Here is a 26932-nt window from a genome sequence, read left to right on the forward strand (position 1 = left end):
ACACCTTCCAGCAACCCCACGCCGAGTTTGAGGCAGGCGTGGGTCCTCCTGCTGCCTCAGCCAGACCTCCTAGGCCACGGGGTGCAGCCCCACCAGAGCTCTCCTACCGCGGCACAGGGCTGACTGCGTGAACTGTCCAGGGTGAAGGCAAAGGGAGGTCAGTCCAGAACTCATTAACACACCTCCGGTAAATCTTTTATGCCTTTGTTACTGCTACCAGAAACTAATGTTCCACTTCAGCACATGGACATTTTGAGATGGAGGTTGAAAAGAAAAACAAAAAAAAAACCAAAAAACTTGGACTGTCACTGTATTTTAATTCCTGCTAATTTACAGATACAAGCCAGAATGTGGGAACAAAATGAAACACCTGTAAGACACCTGGGATTAAATGACAATTCAGGTTACATATCAAATACTTGTCGTGTTCCAACATGCAAGGTGACATTTTGAAGTTCTCTGTCATTACAAGGGCCATCCTTTGCAGAAAAAGTGGCAAACTACAAATCTTTATGCTGTATTTGTAATGGACATTTGATAGAGGTCACCAGGGTAAAAAGACTCTGATTAGACAAATTGTGGAGAGTTCATACGAAGAGTCACTTTCTCCATGTATTCTGCACTGCAAACAATGACATTACAATGGCATGTAGGTTCAGTCTAAACCACCACCAAATAAAAATCTTTGTCCCTAAGACGACGACTGGGAAAAAGATTTCTAACAGGTAGGCAATGGCAGAATCCCAATATTAAAATACCTAATTGAATAGTCTCATTTTTTGAAGTGTTTGGCAATGCTCGTGGTTTTAAAAGACCAACAGATCCACACAGAGAAGCCAGGGGAATGCAGGTACAATGACCTCTGAAAACTTCAGAATCGCTTCAGAATACCACATAATTTTTGCTTAAAGTAACACAAACCACAGACTGTCAGCAGATAATGAGATAATGATAAAGCCTGGGCAGGGTCTTTGGATGTTTAGTACTGTGCAGGCAGTTTCTGACTCTCAAGTGCTTATAATCCACTGAAAAGTTATGAACTGCAAGCAAAAGAAGAAAAATGAATATATATAAAAACATAGCTTTTATCTCAACATGAGCTACTGAATCTGCCTTTCCATGAGAGCACTAGCAAGGGAAAACTAAAAAAATACTCACTTAGCAGCAGCTCTTCTTGTTTTCTTTTTCAGTAGTCCTACAGTAATCTGTTCCCCTTCTTCCTTTTCTTCTTCCTCCTCCTCCATAGCAGCATCATTGACCTCTTCAGCAGGTATTTCTTTTGTTGCTACTGTACCACTAGTTTTCTTTCTAAGATCCTGAGATGGAGCCACTAATGAATCTGCTGGGTAGTACTCATTTCTGTGTTTAAAAAAGAAAGAAGGAAGGAATTAAGCAGCATAGCATTTTTCAGGGTTTCAGGGCAAGAACAACTAAAAACTCCACAATCCACCATTCTCATCGTTAATGGCACTGTGTCGTGCGAGACTATATGGCTAAAAATTCCCAAAGAAGTGTATTTCAGTAAGTATACGCTTCTTTGCCTACAAGTTAGAGATATAAGGCAGTGACCAAATATATTAAAGGAGACTGGAGTTACCTGGTGGAAAGGAAAAGAGACATGAATCACTGAATTACTAGAGGTCTGTAAAGAGGTTCTGTGGAGGGCATGGGGGTTGTGTTTGCTTGAGTGGGCAGGTGAACAGTGAGTATGGCAGTGTGAGAGTAAGTGAGGAAACTAACCTACTACAATATGGTTCAATTTTTCCAGGAAGGCAAGCAAAACATAGCTTTTCTCATCATAGAAAAGGAGTATCAGAAACCTTCCCCTGCCATAAGATCACATCGACCCCACATGCATCATACTATCTGATATGCGCACACATGCAAGCACACCACTTCTCTCCCTCCAGGAGCAGGAAATTCAATCAGCCTCTAACAAAACCAGTATTTTCCCCATCTTGAGGGAAAATATTTTGGTCTTCTGTGATTCCATATTAAAATGTATTTTCATTTTTAAAAAAAGTTACTTTATTTCTACTGAAATCACTCTCTAATGGTGTAATGAGTCTGTGACAGTGGCAAGTCAATAAATGAGAGACTAAGCAGCAGAAATGTACTGCCAGTTTAATTTCAGCCTGCTTCTTGTGTGATGTTTCTAACAGCATCCACATTTCAATCAAAAGGTTATCTTAACTGGAAAGAGACATCTCATCAGCCATGCATTCAGGAAATAAAGTCTATAATGGGATAATCATAGTCTTAAAGCTCAGCAACACACTGAGAGCAATGTGTCCTCTCAAATGAAAAATAAATCTTACTTACCTAATAAATCTTAAAAGAAGTGGGGAAAGTTCCCTCGACCTAGGCTCCACTCTGTCTGGAAACTTATCCAGTGCTTTCCACAGTAGAAAACGGAAGTTTGTGTGGTCCAGCCGCTCACTGCAATCTGTTCTAGTCCTCAGCTGCTCCAGGAAGACAGTCCCCACCCCTCCTTCTGGCATCTTCTTGCTTTCTGTTTCAGCAATGCTTTCTTCCTGTTCATCTAATTCATTTTGCAGCTCCATTTCTACAGAACAGATGAAGAAAATCTCTTCAGGTTACTTCATTATCACCACTAGCAAGGGATCAGTCCCCCGTTACATAAGTAATACTTTTGGGGACAGGTACCTGCTCAGACAACTGTATTTAACACTGACCTGAAAGACCTGCATTGCTTAGAAAGTATTCTAGGATGCCTTACAGCCCTGATGCGTGTCAATTAAGCTCAGTTCTCTTGAATAACACAGAAGGCCACAAATGGCTGCATGCTTATGGCTCTATCATGAAATCATCGATTCCATACACCCATAGCTAAACCTCAAGAGCACACCCAAGACAGACACTGTTTGCAGGAATTCCACTGAATCTATGCAGCAGAAAGATGGTCAGCCCCATTATACAGGTTTTGTCATTGCTCCTGATCAGTCTGGGCAGAGCCAGCCTTAAGCAGGAATGAAACTGCTGCATGGCTTCCTGCAACCTGCAACTCCCTCCTGTAATGCAGGTGCCTTTTCTATATACTTCTTGGTGTTTAGGACAGGAGAAGACACTGACTTCTCCCAGGCCTCTCCATTCCTGTCCTGGACACGACACTGGTAGTCAAGAGCCCTGGTTCTGAATTCCCCCATCATATGTAAATTTGGGGCACATAAAAACGCAGTCATGTCATTCACAATTAGCTGGGTTACTGTCATAATAAGATTTAGGATCCATAACTTACCAGCATAGGTAGCAGCCCTCTCCAAATGTTCATATAAGACCTTCCAGAACTGTTTATTCTCCATTTCCTTTGCATAAGAACTAGAAAAGCATAAGACAGCACAAAATTAAAAAGAAAATAAAAAAAGTCATACGTCACTAGGCAAGTTAACAACTAACACAATCAGAGCCTTTGATCACTGCTTCAATGTGGGTGTCCGAAGACAGGACATCTCCACAATACAGCTGTAGCACTTCCTTGCCGTTACTCCTGGATCCCAAATGTCAATTGTTATTAAAATAATCTGGTTGTACCTCATGACTTCAAATGAACTCAAATTGAGTAAAAATGTTCTCAAGCCTTCTACTGACTTCTATACAGTAACATCATATAGAACCAAAGGAAGAATTAGCATGGACCCATCTTTCGAAGACCTGGTTTAATATTTTTTTTATTAATTCACTAGTTTGAAGGGGGAAATCCCATCCTTTTTAATCATACAGCAGAGGGGAAAAAACAAGAAGATAAGTCATGCTGAAAGCAGACACCTGAGACGGGGAAACTGAGAGGGACTTCTCGCTCCTTTAAGCATTTGTGAAATACTAATCAAATCCTGCTACCTTTGAGTCAAAACTCTGATGCTATTTGACCATATTTGTTACAAGTTCCCTTTAATAGTAAGAAAAATCAGAAACTAAGTTAAAAAGCAAGAGTCTGCACAGGTTGTGATTTATTTGAGAGATCAAATTAGTTTCAGAAGATTTCATATGAAGGTTCTCATGCACAGATCTCTCCAAATCGGGTATTTTTACCTCAGCTTTTGTGTACAGAACAATAGAAGGTATGTTCTGTGAGACAACCACAGATTGCAGCATCCAACTGCATATACTCACGTTACGAGTTCAATTACAGGATCCCAGAGAGGGCTGAAGTTAATGTAAAGCATTCCCAGCAAATACCGAAGAGGCACCTAGAATGGCATACAATACCATCTTGTTGAGATGTAAAAAACGATAGTTAAAGACCAACCGACCTCCTCTAACCTTTCTTCCTCTCGCAGAGGAAACTTTGATCAAAGAAGTCCTCAGAAGTACTACAAGTAATGAAGCAAGCCACACATCTTTGTCTCATAGCTGCATGAGGAAATCTATACCCTATTTACTGTAAGCTGCACTGAGATCTAGTCATCACACCTACATACCATGAATGTGCAAAAAACAGTTCAGCACAGCAGATGATCTGGATCGCCTGCCTCCCCCTCAAACTTCGGGGATCCCATAGCAGCATTAAGGACCTCAGAAAGAGGAAAGTTTGCCCTGAAGAGCCTTCATTGCAGTAGGCCTAGAAGCATGTCCTCTGGACTGGCACCTTGCTGACCTACATGCAGTAGGACTGACCTACAACCCTTCCTCACAGGAGCTTACAAGTCAAGGTAAAAAAATTATACAGGTACAGCAACAGCCAGAAAAATAATTAAAAAACCCCTCCCACCAAATCCATGATAATTTTGCTGGGTTTGGCTGGGGTAGCTTTAATTTTCTTCACAGTAGCTAGTATGGGGCTATGTTTTGGATTTGTGCTGGAAACAGTGTTGGTACTTCAGGGATGTTTTCCTTACTGCTGAGCAGTGCTCACACATTCGAGCCAAGGCCTTTTCTGCTTCTCACCCCAAACCTCCAGCAAGCAGGCTGGGGGGGGGGCACAAGGAGTCTGGAGGGGACACAGCCAGGACAGCTGACCCCAACTGACCCAAGGGATATTCCAGACCATAGGACTTCATGCTCAGCATATAAAGCTGGGGAAAAAAAACGAAGGAAGGGGAGGACATTCGGAGTGATGGTGTTTACCTTCCCAAGTAACAGTTACACGCGATGGAGCCCTGCTTTCCTGGAGGTGGCTGAACACCTGCCTGCCCATGGGAAGCGGGGAATGAATTCCCTATTTTGCTTTGTGTGCACGGTTTTTGCTTTACCTGTGAAACTGTCTTTATCTCAGCCCACGAGGTTTCTCACTTTTACCCTTCCAATTCTCACCCCCATCCGGCCGGGGAGGAGCAAGCAAGCGGCTGTGTGCTGCTTAGTTGCCGGCTGGGGTTAAACGACAACAATCATTTAACTAGTAAAATCATGACTCTTCCAACATCTAGAAAGTAAGGTCCCCTTTAGCTCAGCAGCAGAGGAGATTCAACAGTCACAGGCATGCAAGATTTTCACCCTGCAGCAAGATCCAGAAGCTAGGCTCTCCAAAGGCCAATGGCAATCCTACCAATGTTCAACCATGCTGAGGGTATGGCAATGTCATGGTTTTCAATTTGCTCACGACTCGCTTCTCCCTGGAATCATTTGCCTTCCTTTCCATGATATCAAAACCTGATTAATCTGGCTGTGGGCCATTTATCTAGATATCACTGTTTTTCTACTAAGTATCCAAGAGAACACAATTGTAGGGTTCAATTATATGGAACTTAGTTATCGGGCCTGAAAGTAGCTCATGGTCACAAGAGTGTTCCAGACGCCTTTAGAAGGCTTTGAACAGACTAAACAAGAAGATAGAAGAAGAAGGATCCCAATTAGAAAAACACAGGTGCACATTCCACGATAAAGGGAACTTGGCACAAACAACCTCAATTCAGGGACTTATCTCGACCAATTGGACTAAGACAAGTCTTGCATGCTCTAATTAATACGGCCAATTATGTCCTATGTTTATGCGCGTGTATAACTAACCTTTTCTTACGTCTGTGCGCGTGGACAGTACCGATGTAACCAATCACCGTTTATGCTTGTGCGTGTGGACACCAAATGCTTGCATGCAGCAACCAATTAGAATTTCTAAACAACTTATAGAATTGTATAAAAATGATCGGCTAAGCTCAATAAACTACTACTACTTTGATCATCATATTGGTGTTCCATCATCCGGACCCCAGATGGAATAACCCTAAACCCTACACACAATAGTCCCAAGGACAATGGGAGCTGTGATCCTTACTAGCAAGTAAGTTTTCTAAAACCTAATCTGGGAGCTAATTGATTTTTTGATGAACTCTTATTAAAAACTCTGCAATCCATGTGATGGAATAAGAACATTCTCTTGGAATAAAGGAATGCAACAACTGCTTTTTGACAACTGCTTACCTCCTGCAAAGATCCACTTGGTATTGCAGACTGCACTATATCACATCTTAGTTTCCTCAAATGCAGAAGTTTCTCTCTGTAATCATTCACTGTTGCTGGCACAAGTTCTGCTTGGAGCAATATGGCAAATACTGGCTGCAGTTCCCCTGTGCCATCACCCTGAACAAACAAGTGACATTCATTTTGTTAGAGTATCCTTTCCTCTTTGAAAGGTATTTCAACAAAACTACAGAGTCCCAGCCATTTTGGACGGAAGAACAAAGTCAAGGGACTTGCTCTGTTTTCCACCACTTAGGCACCAAAACTCACACATCTGAAAACATCAGGAGGCAGGGGCACAAAGAAATAAAACTGGAATGCGAAAACACAAAAGCAGAGGACAGCCTCTACCAGACACACGCTTTGTTTCTGCAACGTAGAAAACAGTTCACACACAACATCAAACACAGATGGCTTTGAAGTGTTAAATGAAAAGTTTTAGCCCTACCTCAATCTGTGTAGAAGGTGGATTCTCAAAATGGTTTAGAATTCGAATAGTCAATAGCCGGACCTATCCAAAGGGGAAACATATGTCAGAAGCATGCAGGAGAACGTGGGCTACAAACACACCTAAATAGAGGTTTATGTTTTGCACAGGAGGCTGATTTTGCTAGGTTCCTCCTAGAGTTGAGAAACAGATGAGCTCCTGTAGTCTAGCAGGCAATTCAAAATGAATATATTAGGCTCCTGATCTGATTCACCTCTAGGGAAGCAGCAAGCCTCGCAGGGCTAAAAGTTAACCTCTGTTAACTCATAACCCATGGCAGCCTCTTAGAAATGGACACAGTCCTAAGCAGATACTATGGAAGGAATAGCTTTACACAGTCTCATGTTTCTCCTGTCAGCCTCTGCCATTTAACTCAGTTTACTTAAATTACATTGTTAAAATACAAATTATCTTGCACATGCTCAAAAAAGCAGATTACCTTGGAAATACCAGTGGAAATATTAGGATGCAACTTCTCAAACAAGTCCATTAGGTTCTCTTGGGAAAGGGGTTCCTGGCAGCCACACAATGCCAACCTCGTGTAATAGAGATCAGCCAACAGCAACGCAGAGGGGTCTGAAGGGAAAGTGCTATAACAGAGTGTTTTATTAGCATACTAACAGCACTGCAACAATACAGATACTCGAAAATAAGGCAGTAGTGATGGTAACAATATTAAGGTAAAATTCCACATGACTTCAGACTCTGCTGGCACCAGCAGACCGGTGAAGTCAGACTTCACCAGCATGCTGGCTTCCAGCCTCAAAGCCCAATTACCTGTGACAGCCCAAGAGGCATGAGATTCCCCATTTGTATTAATTAGGCTTGTCAAGCTGGGGCTAGCAGGCTGGGCCGACACACACAGAGCTGCAGAAAACAAATCTGCACATGTCAGACAAGGGCTGCTGCTACTGCCCAGGTGCCCAGTCAGTGATCAACTTCAACAGAAAAGAAATAATCCAGGCTTAGGTGAGGCACCAGGAATCCTGCCAGCCCACAGGGAAACCTCCTTCTGCTACCTTACATCCCTTGCTCCAAGCGGGTTTCACACCCCTAGCCCAAAGCTGGCAGAAGAGCACTAGACTGAAGCTCCCTGCCAAGACTTCCTGCCTTATCTGGGCAAGCTGTTTCATCTCCATTGTGCCTCACATGCGGGCACCATGATTTCCTAACTGAACAGGATGTTTTGAAGCTCAAGCCACCAAAGACTTGGAGATGCTCCAGCCCAAGAGTGATGGGAGATGACAAGTTCAGCAGGATTTGCTGGAGAGAGATTAATGGTCTCCCTCAATCCCTTCAGCCACTCAGTTATATGTGCTAATTATAAGTAGAATAGAATTATAATAAATAAAATGGAGCATATAAAACCTCCTCCCGCTGTGGAGCAAGCACACACGTGGGTATGTAAGGACATGGAGGAATCCCAACACCACCAGCAGACTGCAGAAGTTCAGCCTTTGGACACAACTCAGAAAGTGCTGTTCCTGTCTCTTTTATCATTATAACGTAACACACAGTTATTAAGTGTAGTGCTCCTATATAAAACTAGAACCAACGTATTTGACACTACCCTGCAGCTGGCTATGAAAGCTTCAATCTGCAGAGAAAACACCACTGAACAGGCACTACACCTACCTGGCTCTCCAAACAAACAGTGCCTACAACATTGCTACCTTACATAACCACAATACTGAAGCAACAAGCCAGCATAACAGGACAGGCAACACACAAGGAGGAATTTAACAAGCCCCTACATAAAGGGAAAGTCAACTCTTAGCCGTACCAAGGAGAATCACGAAGAATCACAGAACAGGCAGAGTTTACTTACGTCACCAAGCTCTTGACACGCTCCACAGGTAACAAATGGAGTATTTCAGAAGACTCTGCCAAACTAAGAAGAGTACTTACAGCTTGGCAGGCCACAAACAGGCTTCCTGGAGCAAAGAGAGAACAAGAACAGCCTGTATATTTACTCAGCTCTCACTGACTTGTGTTTGTATGGTGCTTGCCCATCCTGAAATGGCTGGAGTCACAGAAGTAGGGTAACATATGGATCCCAGAACTGGCATGTGTATTTTCTAACCATAACCCATAACGGAAATGCTCCTCTGGCTATCAAAGTAAATGCCTACTCCAGCAAGCCAGCATTGAAAGCTGTGAGCAATTCCCAGTTTGCACCTGTTTCCATCGCACCCGTGTACACAGAGAGCAGAGATCTGGAGCTAAGCAGGAGTCTCAGACACCTCTATGCTATAAATGGCACTCAGAAATGAAGAAATGCCACCCAAAGTGATACCAATGCAGCAAAATAGAAGCAAAAATATATACTGATGCTAGCACACAGGCACCTATAAACCTCGGCACTTTGGCAGCACGCTACTGTATGAGATCTCCAAAGCTGTCCCATGTACTTAAAGACTGAATATTTGTTAGTGAATGGAAGGAGGGTTTGCTGAATTTTGTTACAGCAATCGCATCTCCTTCCTAAACCTCTCAGCCTTCTTTAGGGATGGAGGGTTTCCCAGGAGCACAGCAGAGAAAGCCCTTCCAGGCAAGAAAGGGGAAGGGCAATTCCCTTCCCCTAACACTCCTAAGTTAGGAAGTATGTTGTTAAAAAAAAAAAAAAGAATTCCCCTCTCCTTCGTCTCTTCCCAAGCAGAAGAAACACTGTTCCTAAACAGGCAAATTAAAGAAAGTTTTTAAAGGATGTAATTTTCTTACACACTGCCAGCTGCCACAGAAAAGAAAGGGAAGTGAGCATTCATTTCCCGTTTATTCCTTTGAAAACGTCCCTTTACTCCAAGTTGCTTGATTCCCCAGGTGTGTGCCGAATCCTGCTCACCATTAACCTCCGTAAGGAGCTCCTCAAAGAGAGGAGAAGAAACAACAAGTAATGGCAGGATGAAGCTTTCTGCATCTATAGTGTAATGGCACAGGTTCCCAGCTGTAATCTGCATACCATTTGGTAGTAGTACGTCTGTGCTGGACAAAGACAGCAGCTCCCACCTCGCTATAGACACACTTATATGATCAATAGGGTAAGCACTATGCATACAGGCAGTTACTCCTGAACAGCTGCCAGGGGTAACTTGCTGTTGCTCTGTCCCAGTTCAGAAGCCTGCTTCCCTACACCCCACAGTAACTGTAGAAAAACACCCAGTTCTGGGATTTGCAGTTTGCCTCAGGCCTCGGAGGCCAGGCAGGTCAAATAGGGAGCATGGGGCTGGGGTATGCCTTGCACAGGCAGTGAGAGGAGACTGGAGTCCCAGTAGGAGGTGAAGGAATTGTAGAGATCGTGGAGCTGGAAAGAATGCTGGAGGATGAAGAAAGTGTCCAGGAACCCTAGTTTGGGCGGAAGGTGAGGAAAATCAAGCAAAGAAGTGTAGGATGGGACAATAGGAGGCAGGAGCATAGGACTGAGGTTGCATTTGTTTTCTTTTCTCTTATGGGCAAAGGTAGAAATAGCAATGTGCCTCTTGCACACACACAGAGCTGGTGCAGAGCTGCTACTACTGTTGCCAAAGATGAGACCCAAAGAAAAGAAAGTTTGGGTATTCCTTTTTTAGAATAAGTACATTGCCACTAAAATAATCACGATAGCACGCAAATCCTGCAAACAGGATAGAAGAAAGGGCTAAATCAAAAAGGACCATGCTTGACAATGACTAGAGAAGAAAAAGCAGAGCCAATTGGCGGATACATTTAGGAATGTTAATAAAGGGATTATAAAGGGAAAAGGCCAGACTCTAGACAAGCCCTTTCAAACCAAAGAACAATGAACGCTGAACCTGGGGCATTTCAATACTTGCTTATACTTGGGCACAAGGCCAAATACTTGCAATCGCCCAGATTAACTACTGCCCTGCCCAAAGCAAGCTCAGTTAAAACATTTTTCTTCTGGCCAGAGAGGGAAGACAACCAGTGACCACCCATGCCTGGAGGAAAAATGCAGCATTTTAGAATTGGTGCTGTGACTTCAGTTGGAGATGGTGATGTCCCAAGCTTTGCACTATAGGCTTGGAATAGTCTAATTGGAGCTTGTGAGTCAATAGTCTCTCCTTCACTTGACTGCTTCAACCTGGACCTGGTTTAGATTGATTTCCATTCTCTTTTTTTTTCTTCCTCTCACTTTCTTCTTTTCCTTCCCAATTATCTCTGTCCTCCACTTTGCAGAACATCTGTCATCCAATTATTATTATGAACAGCAAACACAGAATCGTTTCCTGAAGGGCGTTTCCTCTCAAGCTTTGTTTTTCTAATTTTACTTGAGCTGGTCAATAAATTTGCATACAACGCCAATGCTATTCATTTTCATGCTTTGTGTCATCAGAATAACTGCTTTATATTTTTTAAGGTATCAACAAAACCCAAACAAACAGGAAATAACCATAACTGACCTTTGCAGAGGCTTCCTTTGTCAATGGCTGTGAAGAGAGAGTCTATAAAACTTGTCACACGGGGCAGAATGTTTTCTTTGTCCATTGGTCTGTCCAAAATAAACGGCAAGACTTTTATCTCTATGTTATACTGACACCTACACACATATGAAAGCTTTCTTTCACATCTTTCTTGTATTAAATTACAGATAGCTCACCCTAAGTTTGAAACCCGCAGCAAAGCACTTTTGCTATTTCCAATTCACAATTTAACTTGTAGCATTCATTGCACCTTCTTTCCAACTATTCTTTCCATATAAGAACATCATAATTATTGAAAAAAAACACAACACTGTCTAGAGAGGACAGTGCTTAAAATACAGAAGCTGAAATGTGTCAAGAACATCTCTATGTACTAGAGTACTAAGTTTAGGGAGTAGGCAATCAAGAAACTGATATCCTATTTCTGACTTTACTATTGACTCATGGTATTTGCATACAGCATTTTTTCGCCTTCTAACCCTGGGTTCCCCAAACTAGGGTTATTAATTATTGTCCTTCCCTTAATAAAATGATTTCTGACAGTGAACTAGACAGTATTACAGAAATACGACAATAGTACCTTAGAACATCCCTTACCTAATATGAGGCAGTACAACCAAGGCAACCCAAGGCTGTGAAAGGTCAGTGATGTCTTCTTTCTCTGGTAAATGGATTAAAGACACTACATGATCCAACACTGGTACTTCTGCCTTTCCTCCTTGTCTTTTACCTGTTTGTTGCCTTGTATTAGAGCAAAAAATAAAACCAAACCTTTTAGTAACCCACCACTGCATATCAGAGATTGTTCCTTTTCCTCCTATGGTATTCAACCACAATATTCAAAATTACATTTGTTACTTCTAGCAAAGGACAACCCAAGGGATTTTTTTTTTAATGTCCTCCACAGCACAAAACATCACCTAGTCATGCTGAGGAGCACAAAACATGGTCCACAAGAAATGTCAGGTCTTTATTTCAAGTTCAAATAGTATTTCTAGAAGGGAATACACTAGTTCTCAGTTGGACACCCTCACAACTAGGACATATAGCCTCTAGGAGCACCTGAGGGTTGTCTCCATGATTATTGTCAATAAACCATGATCATGCCAACATAGACTAACGGATGACAGAAAACAACCAGTGAGGTAAAAGTCTGGGGACTTAAAAGCAGTCACAAGCTGAGCCCAAATCAACAAGCCTATCTGCAGGCAGAAAGGGTTGACACCATGCTGGAACATATGAACAGGAGTACTTCACGCCCCACGGACAGCAATCTTTCCATTCCACCCAGTGCTTGCAAGACCAGTTAGAAGACTGCATAGGCTCCACCCTTCAAGAAATACAGAAGCTAACAAAAAGACAGCATCAAGAATCATTAGAGATTTAAGAAACAAAATTTATGAGATCAACCTCAAGGAATTAGGATTGTGGGTCCAGAGAAGGAAGATTTCGGATGTTTCTGATGATCAAAGCCTGCTATTTGTAGAAGCTGGATGCAAAGAGCAAGAATTATTCTGCTCTTTATGTTCCCTGCAGGTAAGATAAGCAGCAGTGGATTTAAGCTGCAGTAAAGGAAGTTTAGTTCATACACTGAGGACTGGGGAAAAAAAACCCAACAAAACCAAAACACCTGTGTAACCATAAAGCAAGCGAAGTACTGGCACGGACTGCCAGGGGCAGCTTGGGAATCTCCAGAATTGGAGCATTTAATAACAATTTGGTCAGACATTTTTCAGGGCTGGTTCAGGACTTGCTATTTCTATCCTAGGTAGGAGTTGGATTATGCAACTCTTGAGATGTCTCCCAGCCTTCACTTCTCCACTGACATTGCAAGAGCACAAAAAAGTCCCAAGCAGGACCAAGGTCCTCTCAGCTATGTACTCCATACCACTGAAAATCCAGAGAGATCAACAGACAAAGAAAACAAGGGAACAAACCCAAATTTAATTATTTTGACTCAACCTTCTGTTTCCTAAACCCTAATACCTCCACTCTATTAAATAAAAGCAATCCACTCTGTGGGTTTTCCATACTTTTAGGAAAGACAAAACTGTACATAAAAGGCAATACAAGTCACCACTCTGCAGGTCAAATTTTGAATTATCTGAGCTAGAGTGATTAGAACAATCACTATCAGTAGATTAGCAATGGTCATTCGTCCTTGACAATGGTTACCCCAAATCTTTCCAAAGAGGCTCCAGGGTGAAAGCAACCACTTCATTGCAACAAAGCTACCTTTGCAACTAGAAACAGTCAAGCTGTGCCAGCACAGTGCTGTATCTGGATTAATTACATGCCCTTTGGTACTCAGCTGTGCTCTATGGTAAAACTGTAGTACTGTTGCCAAGAAAGCTCCTGGACAAGATGTATGTATACAGGGAAGAAAGAAGGGGCACTGGCAGGAGGTTAGTAATGATAAGAACCTGGACAACAGCACTCGCTACAAAGATACAAAGATTAACTGCCCAAGGAAGCAGCGTGCATCTTGGTGTAACAAATCCCCATCACACACCTACCACAACACTCACTAGTCTTTTTATATCAGTGATAATCTTTCCAGAGCAGTATCTCTTCTGAAATAATCTCAGAAAGAAAAAAATGGGATCCTACTATATCACTTGGTTTGCAAATCTGCCAACAACTTTGCCATTTACACAACTCTGGCAAATACTGGGGGGCAACTTTTATGTAGCTCTGCACTGCCTTCAGCCATGCAGACACATCTAGTGTTTACTAAACTTGAGAAGCCTCACCTGACAGATGATTCAGTGAAAATGAGAGGATACTTTTCAAATGCCATTGAACCAATGGTAGGAGGCTCTGCTTTCACCAGAATGAGTTTAGCCAGAATTGCCATTGCCTCATCCTTTGCGAGGGCATCTGTGCCAGAGAAGCAATGCTCAATGTACTCCAGAAAGCACGGAAGAAAATGCTGAAGGGAAAAAAAAAAAAAAAAAAAAAAGTGTTAAGGATTGGTAAGTCTCTTTAATCATGACCAAATCCACAAAAAACACATGACGCCAGCCACAGAAGAATCCGAACACTCACAAATGAGCCAGCAAAGCACCAGACTTATCAGTCCTGGTGCCCCAAGACACCAGCACACAGACATCCTCCTACCCCAGCAGCAACAGTGATTTGATGTAAAAACTCAGTTCGCCCCAAATCTAGTCTCATCAGGACATTATGGATCCCTGACTTTACTTTCACCTCCCACTCTGTTTAATTCATTTGATTCCTCGCAGATCACCAGTTCCAGGCCTGACCTATCAGACATCCCTTATTCTTCACTTCCATTTACCTTCTCCAGAACTCCTTCTCTTCATCCCATCCATAACAAGCCCACCCTTTTAATTCCCAACAGGCAAGTGTCTTTTTGTGACCACAGATACCTGTCACCTTCTCCAACCCTGAGCACCATTACCAAACTTCAACACAAAGGCATAAGTAACCTCTCTCATTCTTACCAGATCATGACAGAAGTTTAAATAAACATCATGTCAATACACAAAAATGCTTCCGCATACAAGGCAGGTAAATATACTATGGATTTCCCAGTTGTTCTCTTTGGCAACAAAAGTAAACAAAATGCACAAAAGCTTCCACCTACCCTCTCAAATTGCTTCATTGTGAACACTGCTTCAGAGAAGTCCAGAAGAAAGTGCCGTTCAAATCCACTTGCAAATACCTGCAAGTTGCAAGTGCAAGGTTGACAGGAACACATTAACAAGAGACATTTCATAGTCAAGTCGCCATTACCCATGGGACGTTTTTTCTGGTTTATGAATCAACCATGCTTTGAACTCTGAGACACCCAGCCTGGCTCTCTGTTCATGGCTAGCAGGGCTTGTTAGTTCAGGCACACACAGCAATACCGTTTCCAGTGACAGTTCAGGTACAGAAAAGTGCAGTACTTTTTAACAAACCCCGCTGACACAACTCTTTTTAACAAACCCTGCTGGATCTGAGCTGGCTCCGTGCAAAGACAGCTTAGGTAGCTCTTTAGTGTGATGTGGAAAGTGTAAGCTGAAAGTTCTAGGACTGCAGCATAGACACACCAACTGTTAGGAAAAAGCTTAAGCCCAAAAGCACTTTCAATTCAACATTTCTCCTGTGTAGCAGGTTGCAGAAAGTTACCACCTCATGGGCAAAGCCAACCTCTGTGCTTCTGAAGGACCCAAGATAGGAAGAGTCCTTTGAGATACCCAGGATCAGTGCTTCTCAATGCTGAGATGTGCAACAGAAATATACACCCAGATCTCCATTTCCCAGACCCTTCAGAAGACAAGGACAGCTTTAAGCCTTCTCCAGTTTAACAGAAGCCCACACAAATATCCTCAAATGTCTGAAGACCATGTCTCCTGAGCAAAACTGGACTCGTGACACAGGCAGAACCAATCTTACTTCAACACAAGCCAACACTGAAGACCAGATGAAATTTGATCTTTTTTAAACAATTGCAACAGCCTTATTTTCTCATTGTAAATCACATGACATCTTTTCTTTCAAATATATTTTTACATACAGAGTACAACTATGGTCCACACTGTAAATTGCAAAACTATAAGGTACTGTAACAGGAAAACTGAAGAATCAGACTCTGTAGTAGCATCTCCTATTAATCTTTGCAACACTGCACTTGGTAGGAATGCATGTAGCTAATCCTGTCAATGCTTCAGGAGCAATGGTAGTACTGAAATATGCCTACCCCCATACTTTCCAAATCAAACTGCACTTGCTGAACCTTGTTCACAAGGCTAAGCCATGCTCACTAAATGCTTGGCAGCTTAGCGAAAAATGTACTTTTTTCCACTAAGCCCAGCTCACTGACCTGCTTTATAATCTAAGGCAGAACATGTCCCCTCCCTGTTCTCCCCCCTTTCTCCCCAGAGGCTGTAGGTGTTTGAATCAGAGCCCGGTTTTCATTGCAAAGATGTCTGCCACAGTGGCATTGCTACACTGACAGTCTGTGTAAGACTGTCAAGGAGTCCCAAGACCTCAGCAGACATTATTTAAGGCACTGGGCAGCTTCTCCCTTATCTGTGCAAGAAGGCTAAAGGGAACCTTATAGTAGATTTTCTAGCCTGAAGTGGAATGTCCTGAAATCAGCCTGCTCTAGGGAACTTGAACTCTGGGATTTCTGCTGTAAGCAGCAGTCCTTGTTACCTTCTCAATAGCTTCCTTGATCAAAGAATCAGGCAACAAAACATTCTCAGCCAGCAGGAGTGCAGAAATGGTGTTCAGCAGGGTCTTGCAGCAAGATGATGAGAGATCCGGTGTTTGTAACATTTTTATTAAAATCTGAAATGAAAGAGAGAGAGAAAATTGATATTTGTCTGTGAAGTGAGTGATTGTCTGGTCTGAATGATCTGGACAGTCCCTGGAGCAGGACAGCACGGTGTTCTAAGCTTCAGCCCACAGAAATGAATCCTAATTGTCCTGTTGAAGTTTGAAGGCGCTAAACCTACATTTGAACCCAATGGGGTTAAACGCATGTGAATCTGGTAGAACCGCTCTGATACTGATATGGGGGTCTAGGTCTCCTCCGCAGTGGCAGGAACTGGTCTCTAGAAGCAACAGCCCGCTTTCCCCCTTGCTCATTTAAAGGAGGACTATGCCAGCATTACATTACAGAGGTAAGTTCTCATGCGATCGGAGAGCTAGCAATACTCACGATAAATGTCTCTGTTCACTCAAGAAAAATCCCAAGCCTGCTGACGTATCAGAAGTATGTACGAGTACTTCAGCTGACCACACCTCTTCCATATTCAATTGATACTTCTCTGGCATATCAGCTAAAGTGATGGTCTGACCTACCTGACAGACATCTTCAGGCAGTGAAATTTTGGATCCATTTGCATGTTCCACTAGGATCAGATATGCTTGCAGAATCCTTTCTATCTGCTCTGAAGCCATACAGCAGTTGGCCTTAGTTATTTTCCTCTGCAAGTCTAAAAGCGACTCCTGTTTAAATAAAAAGGGAAACCAAAATGTTTCACAGAAATGATCAGACCCTGTTTCACTTACTGCTATTTGAAAGGCATTCTAAAGAATCAACATCTCATCTGCCCAACAAACTATTGTTGACTCACTCGTTCATGTTCAACAAATTAAACCTTGCAGAAACACTGTGGGATTCCCATTATGTAAAAACACACATCCCGGATTCCTTGGACAGAAACACAAATACCTCCCAAGATGAGGGTCTCCTGAAAGGCCAACACACAATGTACAAAATAAGGAAGAGGAAGAGAGAGAAATACTTGGCCCCAGACCCACAACGGTATGGAAGCACCCAGCTTCCACTGGAAGTATCAGCACTTAAGTACTTTTACACTTAATGCATCATTATGCTGATGTGGATGCTGAGACGTTACTCATATCATCTACATTATACAGACAATGGTGCTGCTCTGGATCACTCCCATTACTGTCCCTTTCTGTCCAGAGACTATAAACTCCCATCCTTGATCCTATAAACTGAACCCAGTTTAGAGAGCTATCCTAGTGATTATTTCCCTCTGAGCAAGATACCCCCACGCACCCACTGGTTCCCAGGGTAAAAAAAAAACCAAGCCTTATTAAAAATAAAGGGAATTACATCACCAATTTCCAAGATTTCATCACAACTACAGATGTTGAGTGACTCAGCTCCCAGGAATACAAAACATCCAGTGGCAAACCAGCTAACAACAGTTAGGCAATAACTGCTATCATACTGGTTGAGGTAGAAGGAACAGGATGGGCTTTTCTGGAAAACTATGGATAGTCACAGGGAGGATGTTCCAAGAATGAAAAAACAGGACTATGTACCCATGCTGGAGGGACTCCCTAAAGCTCAGGTGTACCATTTCCTCCAGTTTCCCATCTCACCCCTCTGAGGAGCACAACTGACACAGCCGTCAGTTGCAAGAGGTTTCAATTCCCCTTAGCAAATCCCAATTGCTAGTAAAAACATCTAAATGTTGACCAGGTAAGTAAAAAAACACTTGCCAGGCCCTTGTTCACCATTGTACATCACCCTGCTCATGGCACTCAGCCATGCTCCCTCAGACCCCCAAGCAGCAACATGGGAACACCCAGACTGAAAACACCATGATTTCCAGTACCTGGCTCTGAGGCTTAAACTTGCCTCTCCCGGTTCAGCTCAGGTCTTTGCTGTAAAGAGAGCTGCAGGGCAAAAAGCCTCCCCTTTACTGTCACTAAGAGGTTTTGGAACCACCAGTATACTTAGTTCAGCAATATAAAGCAAGCCCTAGCATTCCCACTCCAGCAAGCGGTCTGTGATGTCTGTCTCTGCAAAGGCAGATCCTACAAAACCTCCTTGCCCAGACATGGGACTGAGCTCCAAGTCTCGCACACAGCAGTTCCCTTCTCACAGCAGAGCACAGCCACCAGGGCCACTGTGAACTTCCAAAAGAAGGGTGGGATTTTTCCCATGAACATGACACTGTACTTAAAGTTTCCAAAGCAGAAAAAAATACCAATTCTGGTCCAATAAGACACAAATACTTTTCTTGATAGATGCAGAATGTTTTTCAGTCTCTCATGAATAAAAAAAAATATTAAAAAAAATCAGTGTACCTCCAGGCACTTGAAGACAATGTCAAAATGCTCCTTATGAATATGGAGTACAGCTGATCTGATCATCTGCTCAAAGGCTTCTCCTACAGTTACCCACGGTAGTTCAATTTCTTCTTCAGTAATAGGCCCCAGCTTTAATAGAATTAACTTCATAGCCTGCACAGGAAAAGAGCACATCATGGCCTTATACTTAGAAAATAAACGTAGCAATCCTAAAATTAGTTAGTGCAATATACTGCTAAAATACTCCAGTGATCTCAATTCTTTCTAGAATGACTATAGGAAAGAAAAAAAAAAAAAGGCTGTAACTTAAAATCTGAAATATCAGCAAGCAGTACGATTTTAATATATAGGAATACTGCACAGGAATTACTAAAAACAACCTTCCTATCTCAAAGATATTCTTAGAAGGCAGCTTTCAGATCATATTAAGTAATGAACAGCACGCTTATCACCAAGGATCCACTGAGGTGAAGACGACAACACTCAGTAGTTTCACTGAGCGCTGCCTAGGGCTCCATTACAGCAACATTTAAACCAGCAATCTTTTCTTGTCTTTACCGTCTCTGCACAAGAGTGGAACATATTTCGAACACCCTTGCACATCTCAAAAAGTAGCTGTCCTACACCTTCCACCTTCTCGGGGTGCTCCCCCAGGTCACGAAGCATTAAATTGAAGATTGCATTTTTATCAGAAACCTACAAAACATAAGGAGAAAAAAAAAAAGTTATCTTCTATTCAGGGCTGCCAGATGGATAGAGGTAATTAAACAGCTCCATGGCACCACTTTACTCTCCTAGTCCTGCCTTTCCACAACAGTTCAAAATCATTATTTCTGCAACCACAGAAGGAAATCGAAAGAAGAAAAATGATGAACTATTCAGTCACTACAGCGTTCCCAGCCCCGAGACATACACAGGTCTACTGAGGTCACTGCAGCTGAAATACATGGGTTTGATTATTCTTATGATTTTAGAGTTAAACATGTGCCTAAATGCACCATTAAACCAGTCCCAACTGAAACACAAAGGTCACTGCACTGGTGTGGAAAGAGACGTGTATCAGCCGAACACAGAATTCAGTCATTCAAAACTATAACCACCTTGCAAGGACTTCTGGCCCAAGATTTTAAAACTCTTCATTTCTGAGAATTTGACTTGAAGTTCAGCAATCTCTGAAAACAACCAGTCAAACAAATGTGCTTTATTAAGATCTCTCAACTTAGGACAAAAATGAGGATACTCAAATTTGCTAGCCAGTCTCAGGAATCCTGGCTTTTGTATATTATGACTAAATAAAAACCAACAACTACCATTCCCTTTCCTTACTCCGTGAAAGGTTGCTGTTTGATCTTGACTGATCTGCCTGGGAACATTATATACTGTGATTCTCAGGAATGCAAAAAGGGTTGTCACAAGAATTTCAGTTCTACAAAGGCCTTAAAAGGGTTAGCGAAAACGCCAGTGAGCAAATGTGCATTTACAAATTAAAGCCTCCTTTTTGCAAGATTACCTTACCATTTCTAGTCATTTTAGATAAACGAACCACAGACATTTGGTTTAACTGCTCTGCAAACAGAGAGTGCTAAGGCCTCTATTTGTCACTGCTGCTATGAAATGCATGACCTTCTCAGTAAAATACTCACTAAAAACGACACTCAGGACATGCTGAATGCCAGTTCAGGCCTTGTTAACCCTTCTCTGGAGAAAACCTAATATTAGACATTAAATCCAAGTGCCACCACAGAATGGAGATAGCGTCAAAGCACAAACATGTCCCTTACCTTTCTCATTAGAAAGACAAAACTTTCGGCAGCAAAGTTTCTGATGTGAAGTTTGTGATGAGCCAGCAGGGTGCTGTACAGGCTACAAAGACACAAAATAATCCACTGCCTTAAAAGCAATGCAAGAATTACCACTAATTGGTTTTAAAACTTACATTTTCAGTTTACAGTGCCACCTTTTACAAACACTACAAATCTGTCCTCCTAGAGAGGGCAAATACCTTCCTCAACTCAATTCCTTCCCACTCTCCCTGTGGAGAAGAACACAGTTTCACAAAGAAGGTCAAATGACAATGCCAGGCAAATTAAGCCGCATTCAGAAATATGTCTAAAATCTCTGGATCCACATGGATTCAACTGCAGCATCGAGATTTTCAATATATATACTCAGCAGCAGCAGGTGAAACCAAAGTTGATTTGATAAGCCAGATTTGTATTTCAGTTGAGCCAACAGGCTCTCCTGTGCACTTAAAAGTTTCTAAAGATACAATTTACAGGGGTGATAAATATTTGCAGTTCTCTGATAAGTATCAGTAACAGTTGCAGGTGACTTAGCACATGTTCAGTGCTGAGTGAGTGGTGCCTCAGATTCACAGCCAAGCAGATGTTTTTTCAATACGCTTGACAGCTTTTGCTGGGTTGGGGAGGAAATCTGTAACCCCTCTTTTGCTCCGATCTGTTCCAAAGTGAAACTAGGAGGAAGCAACATGGACCCACCGGCTATGACAAAAAGAAGAGCCCTGCTACCACAGTAATGTAAGATTGAACAAGCAGTCATACTGGGACAGGCCACAGGTCCATCCAGCCCAGTATTCAGCCTACAGCAGCAGTCAGAAGCAGATGCCTGGGAAAAGTTTAAAAACAGGGCAAGCATATGCAAAGTCAGCCTTCAACCACCTGCAGCTCAGGGACTCCCCAGGCCAGAAGTGGCTCCTATGCATTTGGTAACTCTCTCCAACTTGGCTAGTTTCAAAGCATACAAAACTGTTCATACCTCATCTGCTCTCTCACTAAACAGACAGGAAGAAGGGAAAAATATAAAGGGGAAAATACTGGGAAAGGAACAACTAAAGACTCAAAGAAACCCATTCAAAGTCTAAGTCTAGGTGTCTGTAGCTGGGAAAGAGAAATGATACAACTATGACTGAGGTACTTGACAGGTACTCAAGAGACCTGTGTTGAATTTAGACTTGGTCACAGGTTTCCAAGACGGCTCTGACAATCCAGTGTTTTTCCGAGCTTTGTTTACCCAGGTGAGGTGGATGCTTCCTCTTCCTTCCCCACAGGAGAAAAGGGGACGAAAGGCCCAAATCTGCAGCCCAACCCACATAACTATGCTAACAAGCATACTGAAGCATTAAGCCACAAATTTGTGTGGCATTTACATTTCCATAGCATCTAATAACTGCTGATCAAGACAGACATTAAACACGGCGTTTACCTGTATATGTTGTGTATGTCCTTCACCATCAATCTCCACAAGTATTTGTACAGATAGGAGAGAGAGGTAAAAGCCCATTCCAGCAGCTCTGTGTCCTGTGTATCCAGTAACTTGGTGATGGCCAGGAAAAAGTCAGGGAAGTGAGGATAGAAATCAGCCTGAAGATCTCGAGCCAGCTGTACCACTAGACTGCGTTTCAGAAAATACACCAGTGTTAGTGCCTTTCAAAACCAAACCAATAAAAACCTAGTCAAACGTTGCATAACCCAGCACAGTCTCTTTGGAAAGAAAGACAGCGTCACCTTTACATCTCACTTTTATTTCAATATCACCTATTAGGCAGCTGTGGATGGCAAGAATCTTAAGATTTTTAAAATCAAGCAGATAACAGTACACAAGACATAAAAGGTTAACATCAAACAAAGCACATGAATATTCTGACACTCAGTAAGCACTCGGCCTAATTTGCTTGCCTTGTCATAGTTGTTTTTTTCTGAAGCCTTAGAACTGTAAAGCTCTATCAGGGAAATACCACCACTTTGGGCATCTCATTGCTATATTTTCCTCAGGTACAATGAAGAGAAAGAACACTCACAACAGGACTCATGCTTACTTGCAATACCGTCAAGGCTCCTGACTATATTTTATTACCACATACTTACTCTAATAGGGGTTGATAAGCAAGACTGCCTTCGACTTGCAAATGTGTCTTCAAGCTCTGCACAATGGCATTCTGGTAATAGACCAGCTGGTTGAAGGACTGGCATTTGTTGACCACTTCATTGTAGAATTGCACTGTTCAAAGCATAAAAGAGAAACCCTGAAAACTACTCCAATTCCTGGTAAACATGTAGGATGTTACAGAATAATAGGTCTACAGAGCCCAGTCCAAAAACCAGTCAATAGAAAATCTCCCATTGGGCTCTGGATGCAGAAGAAACGTATTTGAACTGTTTAAGGAAAGCAGGAAACATGAATAAAAATGACATACCAAAATGCTGAGTGAGGTTCAATTCCCTCCATTTCCGCAGTCCTTCGAAAAAGTAGGTTTCAACCTCCTATGAAAACAAAGATAAAATAATAGCTACCAACCCTAATGAACGTAGCCTGCAAAGAGAAGAGATTCAAATGAAGAAAACTATCAAGTGCCTTAAACTTTCTAAGAATATTTCAAGAAATCTGGATGAGTTGCTTTCAAAAGATGCTACGGAGTTTCCCTGAAAATAAGACTTTTCTTCCCATATTCAAAACACATCTGAAAACATTTTCTGGTGACAGAACTTGTTTACAGAATTGCTTTTTAGACCTCTGCTGACTGGCCTTGATAACCTAGCACCCAGCACAAAATGCTTTGGCATTTCTTTTGGCATCCTCACAGGTATTGAGTGGGAAGTTCAGAAGAACAATCCAGCAGGCCAGGAGGTAATAACCTGCAAAGCGCTATAATCACAACGATGATCTATAGGACACATATAAATGACCCTTCTTTATGATCTATAAAGACACATGCCCACGCTTTAGACACATGCTGCAAGTACTGCACCTACTCTGCACCCGTAAGTCTTTGCAGGTCCGGTCCTAGGACTGCTGACTGCCACAGCAGCACCTTCCATGCTCAGAAACACCCAGAAAATGACCACAATTGCTGTTCTTACCTCAGCGTAGCTTCCAGTTCTGTCAATCCGATGAATAATATCGATATTAACATTGCTTAAGCGCTCCGAGAAAGTAAGAAACTGTAAAACAAAAGGATGTATAGGTTTCTTGCTCAATTCTGAGAACGGCCCTTCTAAGTTCCTCTCAATAGCACACACGCCGCCAACAGAAACCCCACTTGTAACGACGGGCTGCCAGACAGTACCCATCAATCTGTAAACACTCCTACCAGAATTTCAAGGGGGAAAAAAAAAAAAACCAAACCTTAAAAGGCTGAGGAGCAGGACCGACCCTCTCCCGCCTCGCTCTGCACAAGCAAGGCTCGCAGCCCTCCACGCCGCGGTGGTGAAAACGCCTAGGTTACCACCCCCGCGGGATTATTACTATTTATTTTGGTTAAATCACGTCAGTTTCCTACACCGAGGCAGCCGTGGGGGTACACCGACGGTGCCTGGGCTCCCGGAGCCGTCGCTGAGGGCCGGGGTGAGGGGCAGAACCCGCACCCTTCGGGGCGGGTGGCTCGGCCGCGGCCCCCTCACAGCGCTGCGGAGACCCGGCGCGGCTCCCCCCGCGCCTCCCTCGGGAGCCGGTCGCTACCATTAAACCAAACACCGACGACGAAAAACTAACGACCCCGGCGGCCACCGAGACAGACGAGACGCGGCGCGGTCCGCTCACCCGGTGCGTGTTCCCCGACTTGTGGGCTGAGGACTTGCTCTTCATGGCGGCGGGGCGGGAAGGCAGGAGGGCAGCCCCGCACCGGTAACCACGCGTGCCGCACTAAGCAGCGGGCACCGCCATGCCGGCCGCGGGCTGCCGGGAGGAGGAGGCGGTTCTGCCGGCGGAAGGGGCCGGCGGGCGGGCGGTCCCTGCCGAGCGGGACCCGGCGGCCGGCTCTGGGGGAGGCTGGGTGCCGCCATCTTGTCTTGGCCGCCGTGCCCTGAGGGCTCTGGGCAGAGCGGCCCACCTCCGCCCTCGTCTCCGCTGAGGGCTGGGGCGCCCCGGTAGCGGCCCCCAGCCGTGCCTGAGGGCGAGAAATCGGTACCGGGGAGAAAACGTTGTGTGGGAGAGCGCAGCCACCGCCCAGCCACCACAGCCCGCGTTCTAGTGCGGACCGTTGCCCAGACCTGAGGGAAAGAGCTCACCTCAGGCACAGGCAAACGAAATCCTCGCCCGAGAGCAAACAGCGGTACCAGGGCCGGCGGGAGCTTCTGCCTGGGGCCGCGGTTGTGAGAGGTGGAGGACGCGGGAGGTGAACAGAAGCTGGATGAAGCTTTGGTTTGGGCAGGTGCGGTACCGAAGCCCAGAACCATTGTGGGTTGCAGCTTACCAGGCTCGGGAGTTTGCCCTTCCCTAGCCTGCCTGTCCTGCTTACAGGCGGCTCAAGGCCACTCTCAAAAACCAGGCTCGTGGGTTATTCGGACAGCAAGACGCAAGGTTGTATTTGAGCATGGCTGAAGTTCGCTATTAGGAGCACGTAGGGACCCACAGGTTTGAACAGACCCAACAGGTTAAACGCTGCCAGGTGCATCCAGGAAAGCTGCCCAGGGGCAGGCAATAAGCCATTAACACGATAGCCATCTGGCCAGGCAGGGGAGCGTGCTCGGTCCAGCACCTGTGAAGTCAAGAGGACTGCAGAGGCAGCTGTTAGCTTTAAAGCTTGCTCTTCTGCTGCTGGAATAGGAAGGACTTCTGACATTTGCATTGTGTTGGAATAGAATGCCTAATTTAGGCACTTGAGTTTGAAAAGGTTGGCTTGAGTGTTTCCAAGCTCAAGTACCTCCATGAGAAAGTACAGCTAAAAGCATGTAGAGAGGTCTAGGTCCGCAAAAGAGCTTAGGCACCAATATGCAGCTGTTTAAGAGCACAAAGACGTCTTGAGACATGGTTAGTAGGTTAGTAAGTTCACCTAATATGTCTCCTACATACTGTGAACTTGTGAAAAACTGTCCACAAGATCTTTTTCCTGTTATGAATAGCATCTTGCAGATTTGTGGAACTCCCTGGGATGCACACGCTCCAAAATCATTCAAGGGAATGAGCAAAATATAACATTCATGGATAGCAATGGGGAGAAGAGCTCAGGCGTGTTCTGCCTCGTGCAGAAGAGGAGTCACCACCAAAAATAAATGACATGAGATTTTTTTAAAAGGTTACAAATGCTTCTTTATGTTTGTACACTGGCAGCTTCTCAGAAGAGTGAGACAGGCTGGACGTGCAGCTACTGATGTTGCATGAGAGCTTCTGCCCACAAGAACTACTGATGAACTGCGTTTCAGCCAGCACTGAATACAGCACTTGGAGGTACATCTGAGTGAGCCTCAGGGTAGTAGCTCAGGTATTGATACCGGTATGGCCACAACAGTAGGTCTGGCACTTCAGCTGGGAATGTTCAGTGACCCAGAAAGTCTCTTCCCTACTTCTGTATGAGTTACAGTTATGTTAACAATATCCTTTCTACATATACTCCTCTCTGACTGCAATCCCTCAAGCCTCAGGCCTTACTCTTTTACTTTACCAGGAAGAGGTGCGGCTCTTCCATCTCTGGGCAAGTCCCAGCTCCAACACCCTGTAATTATCTGGTGGGCCCAGCTGTAAGCAAGTCTCCTTCAGAAATCCATGCTAATGGCAAGCAGATGGCCTTCTGAAGAGCGATGGCTTAGTGGTAGTAACACCTGTAGAGGCACGTAAAGGAAACCTTTGTAAAACAGCACGTGCACGTCTATCAGAGTAGTCACCTACACAGATCTTCTTCAAACACTCGCTGTGGGCTACAACCACCAGTCCCTGACAGTAATCCATCAGCTACTCTGGGGCAGGGCTAAGATTCTTATGTTTTCTCCATTCCTGGGCTTTTTAGTCCTGCTGCCCAAAATCTACTTGCTGGACTCGGCAAGAGCCAGAGCCACTCTATGTAGAAGCAAAGCAGGCTTGTCCTCTGGAAATGTATCTTACCTTGAGTCAATGTTACAGTTTACAGTTGGGGTTTTTTTGTTTGGTTTGGGGTGGGGTTTTGTTTGTTTGTTTTTAAATAAGCACTGTCAATTTAGTAATTTGGGTAAAATACCTCAATATTTAACTCAGGATGGTGTCACAGGGCAGAATTCATCTCACATAACCTGCAATATTCACAATGCACATGTCTGCC

At 43.6% G+C, this 26932-nt stretch overlaps 1 protein-coding gene across 2 annotated transcripts in view; it reads right to left on the reverse strand.

Annotated features, from left to right (window-relative positions):
• UTP20 (UTP20 small subunit processome component) overlaps positions 1–24594 on the reverse strand; it is a 64835-nt gene extending 40241 nt beyond the window's left edge. For both annotated transcript variants that reach the window (XR_012654470.1, XM_075057996.1), the window contains exons 1-22: positions 24463–24594; positions 23784–23864; positions 23120–23186; positions 22791–22923; positions 22129–22317; positions 20688–20769; positions 19465–19602; positions 18904–19059; positions 17137–17283; positions 16486–16620; positions 14930–15007; positions 14073–14251; positions 11917–12060; positions 11299–11387; positions 8730–8835; positions 7341–7491; positions 6863–6925; positions 6376–6534; positions 4132–4208; positions 3260–3339; positions 2323–2566; positions 1159–1359 (exon numbers count right to left, since the gene is read on the reverse strand). Coding sequence is in view for 1 of the 2 variants with exons in the window: in XM_075057996.1 (XP_074914097.1) it covers positions 1159–1359; positions 2323–2566; positions 3260–3339; positions 4132–4208; positions 6376–6534; positions 6863–6925; positions 7341–7491; positions 8730–8835; positions 11299–11387; positions 11917–12060; positions 14073–14251; positions 14930–15007; positions 16486–16620; positions 17137–17283; positions 18904–19059; positions 19465–19602; positions 20688–20769; positions 22129–22317; positions 22791–22923; positions 23120–23186; positions 23784–23864; positions 24463–24507 (2744 nt within the window). In the remaining variant the exon portion in view is untranslated. The remainder of the gene's footprint in view (positions 1–1158; positions 1360–2322; positions 2567–3259; positions 3340–4131; positions 4209–6375; positions 6535–6862; positions 6926–7340; positions 7492–8729; positions 8836–11298; positions 11388–11916; positions 12061–14072; positions 14252–14929; positions 15008–16485; positions 16621–17136; positions 17284–18903; positions 19060–19464; positions 19603–20687; positions 20770–22128; positions 22318–22790; positions 22924–23119; positions 23187–23783; positions 23865–24462) is intronic.
• Positions 24595–26932: the final 2338 nt, after the last annotated feature.

Source organism: Buteo buteo, chromosome 26, assembly GCF_964188355.1.
Source record: "Buteo buteo chromosome 26, bButBut1.hap1.1, whole genome shotgun sequence".
NCBI lineage: Eukaryota > Metazoa > Chordata > Aves > Accipitriformes > Accipitridae > Buteo > Buteo buteo.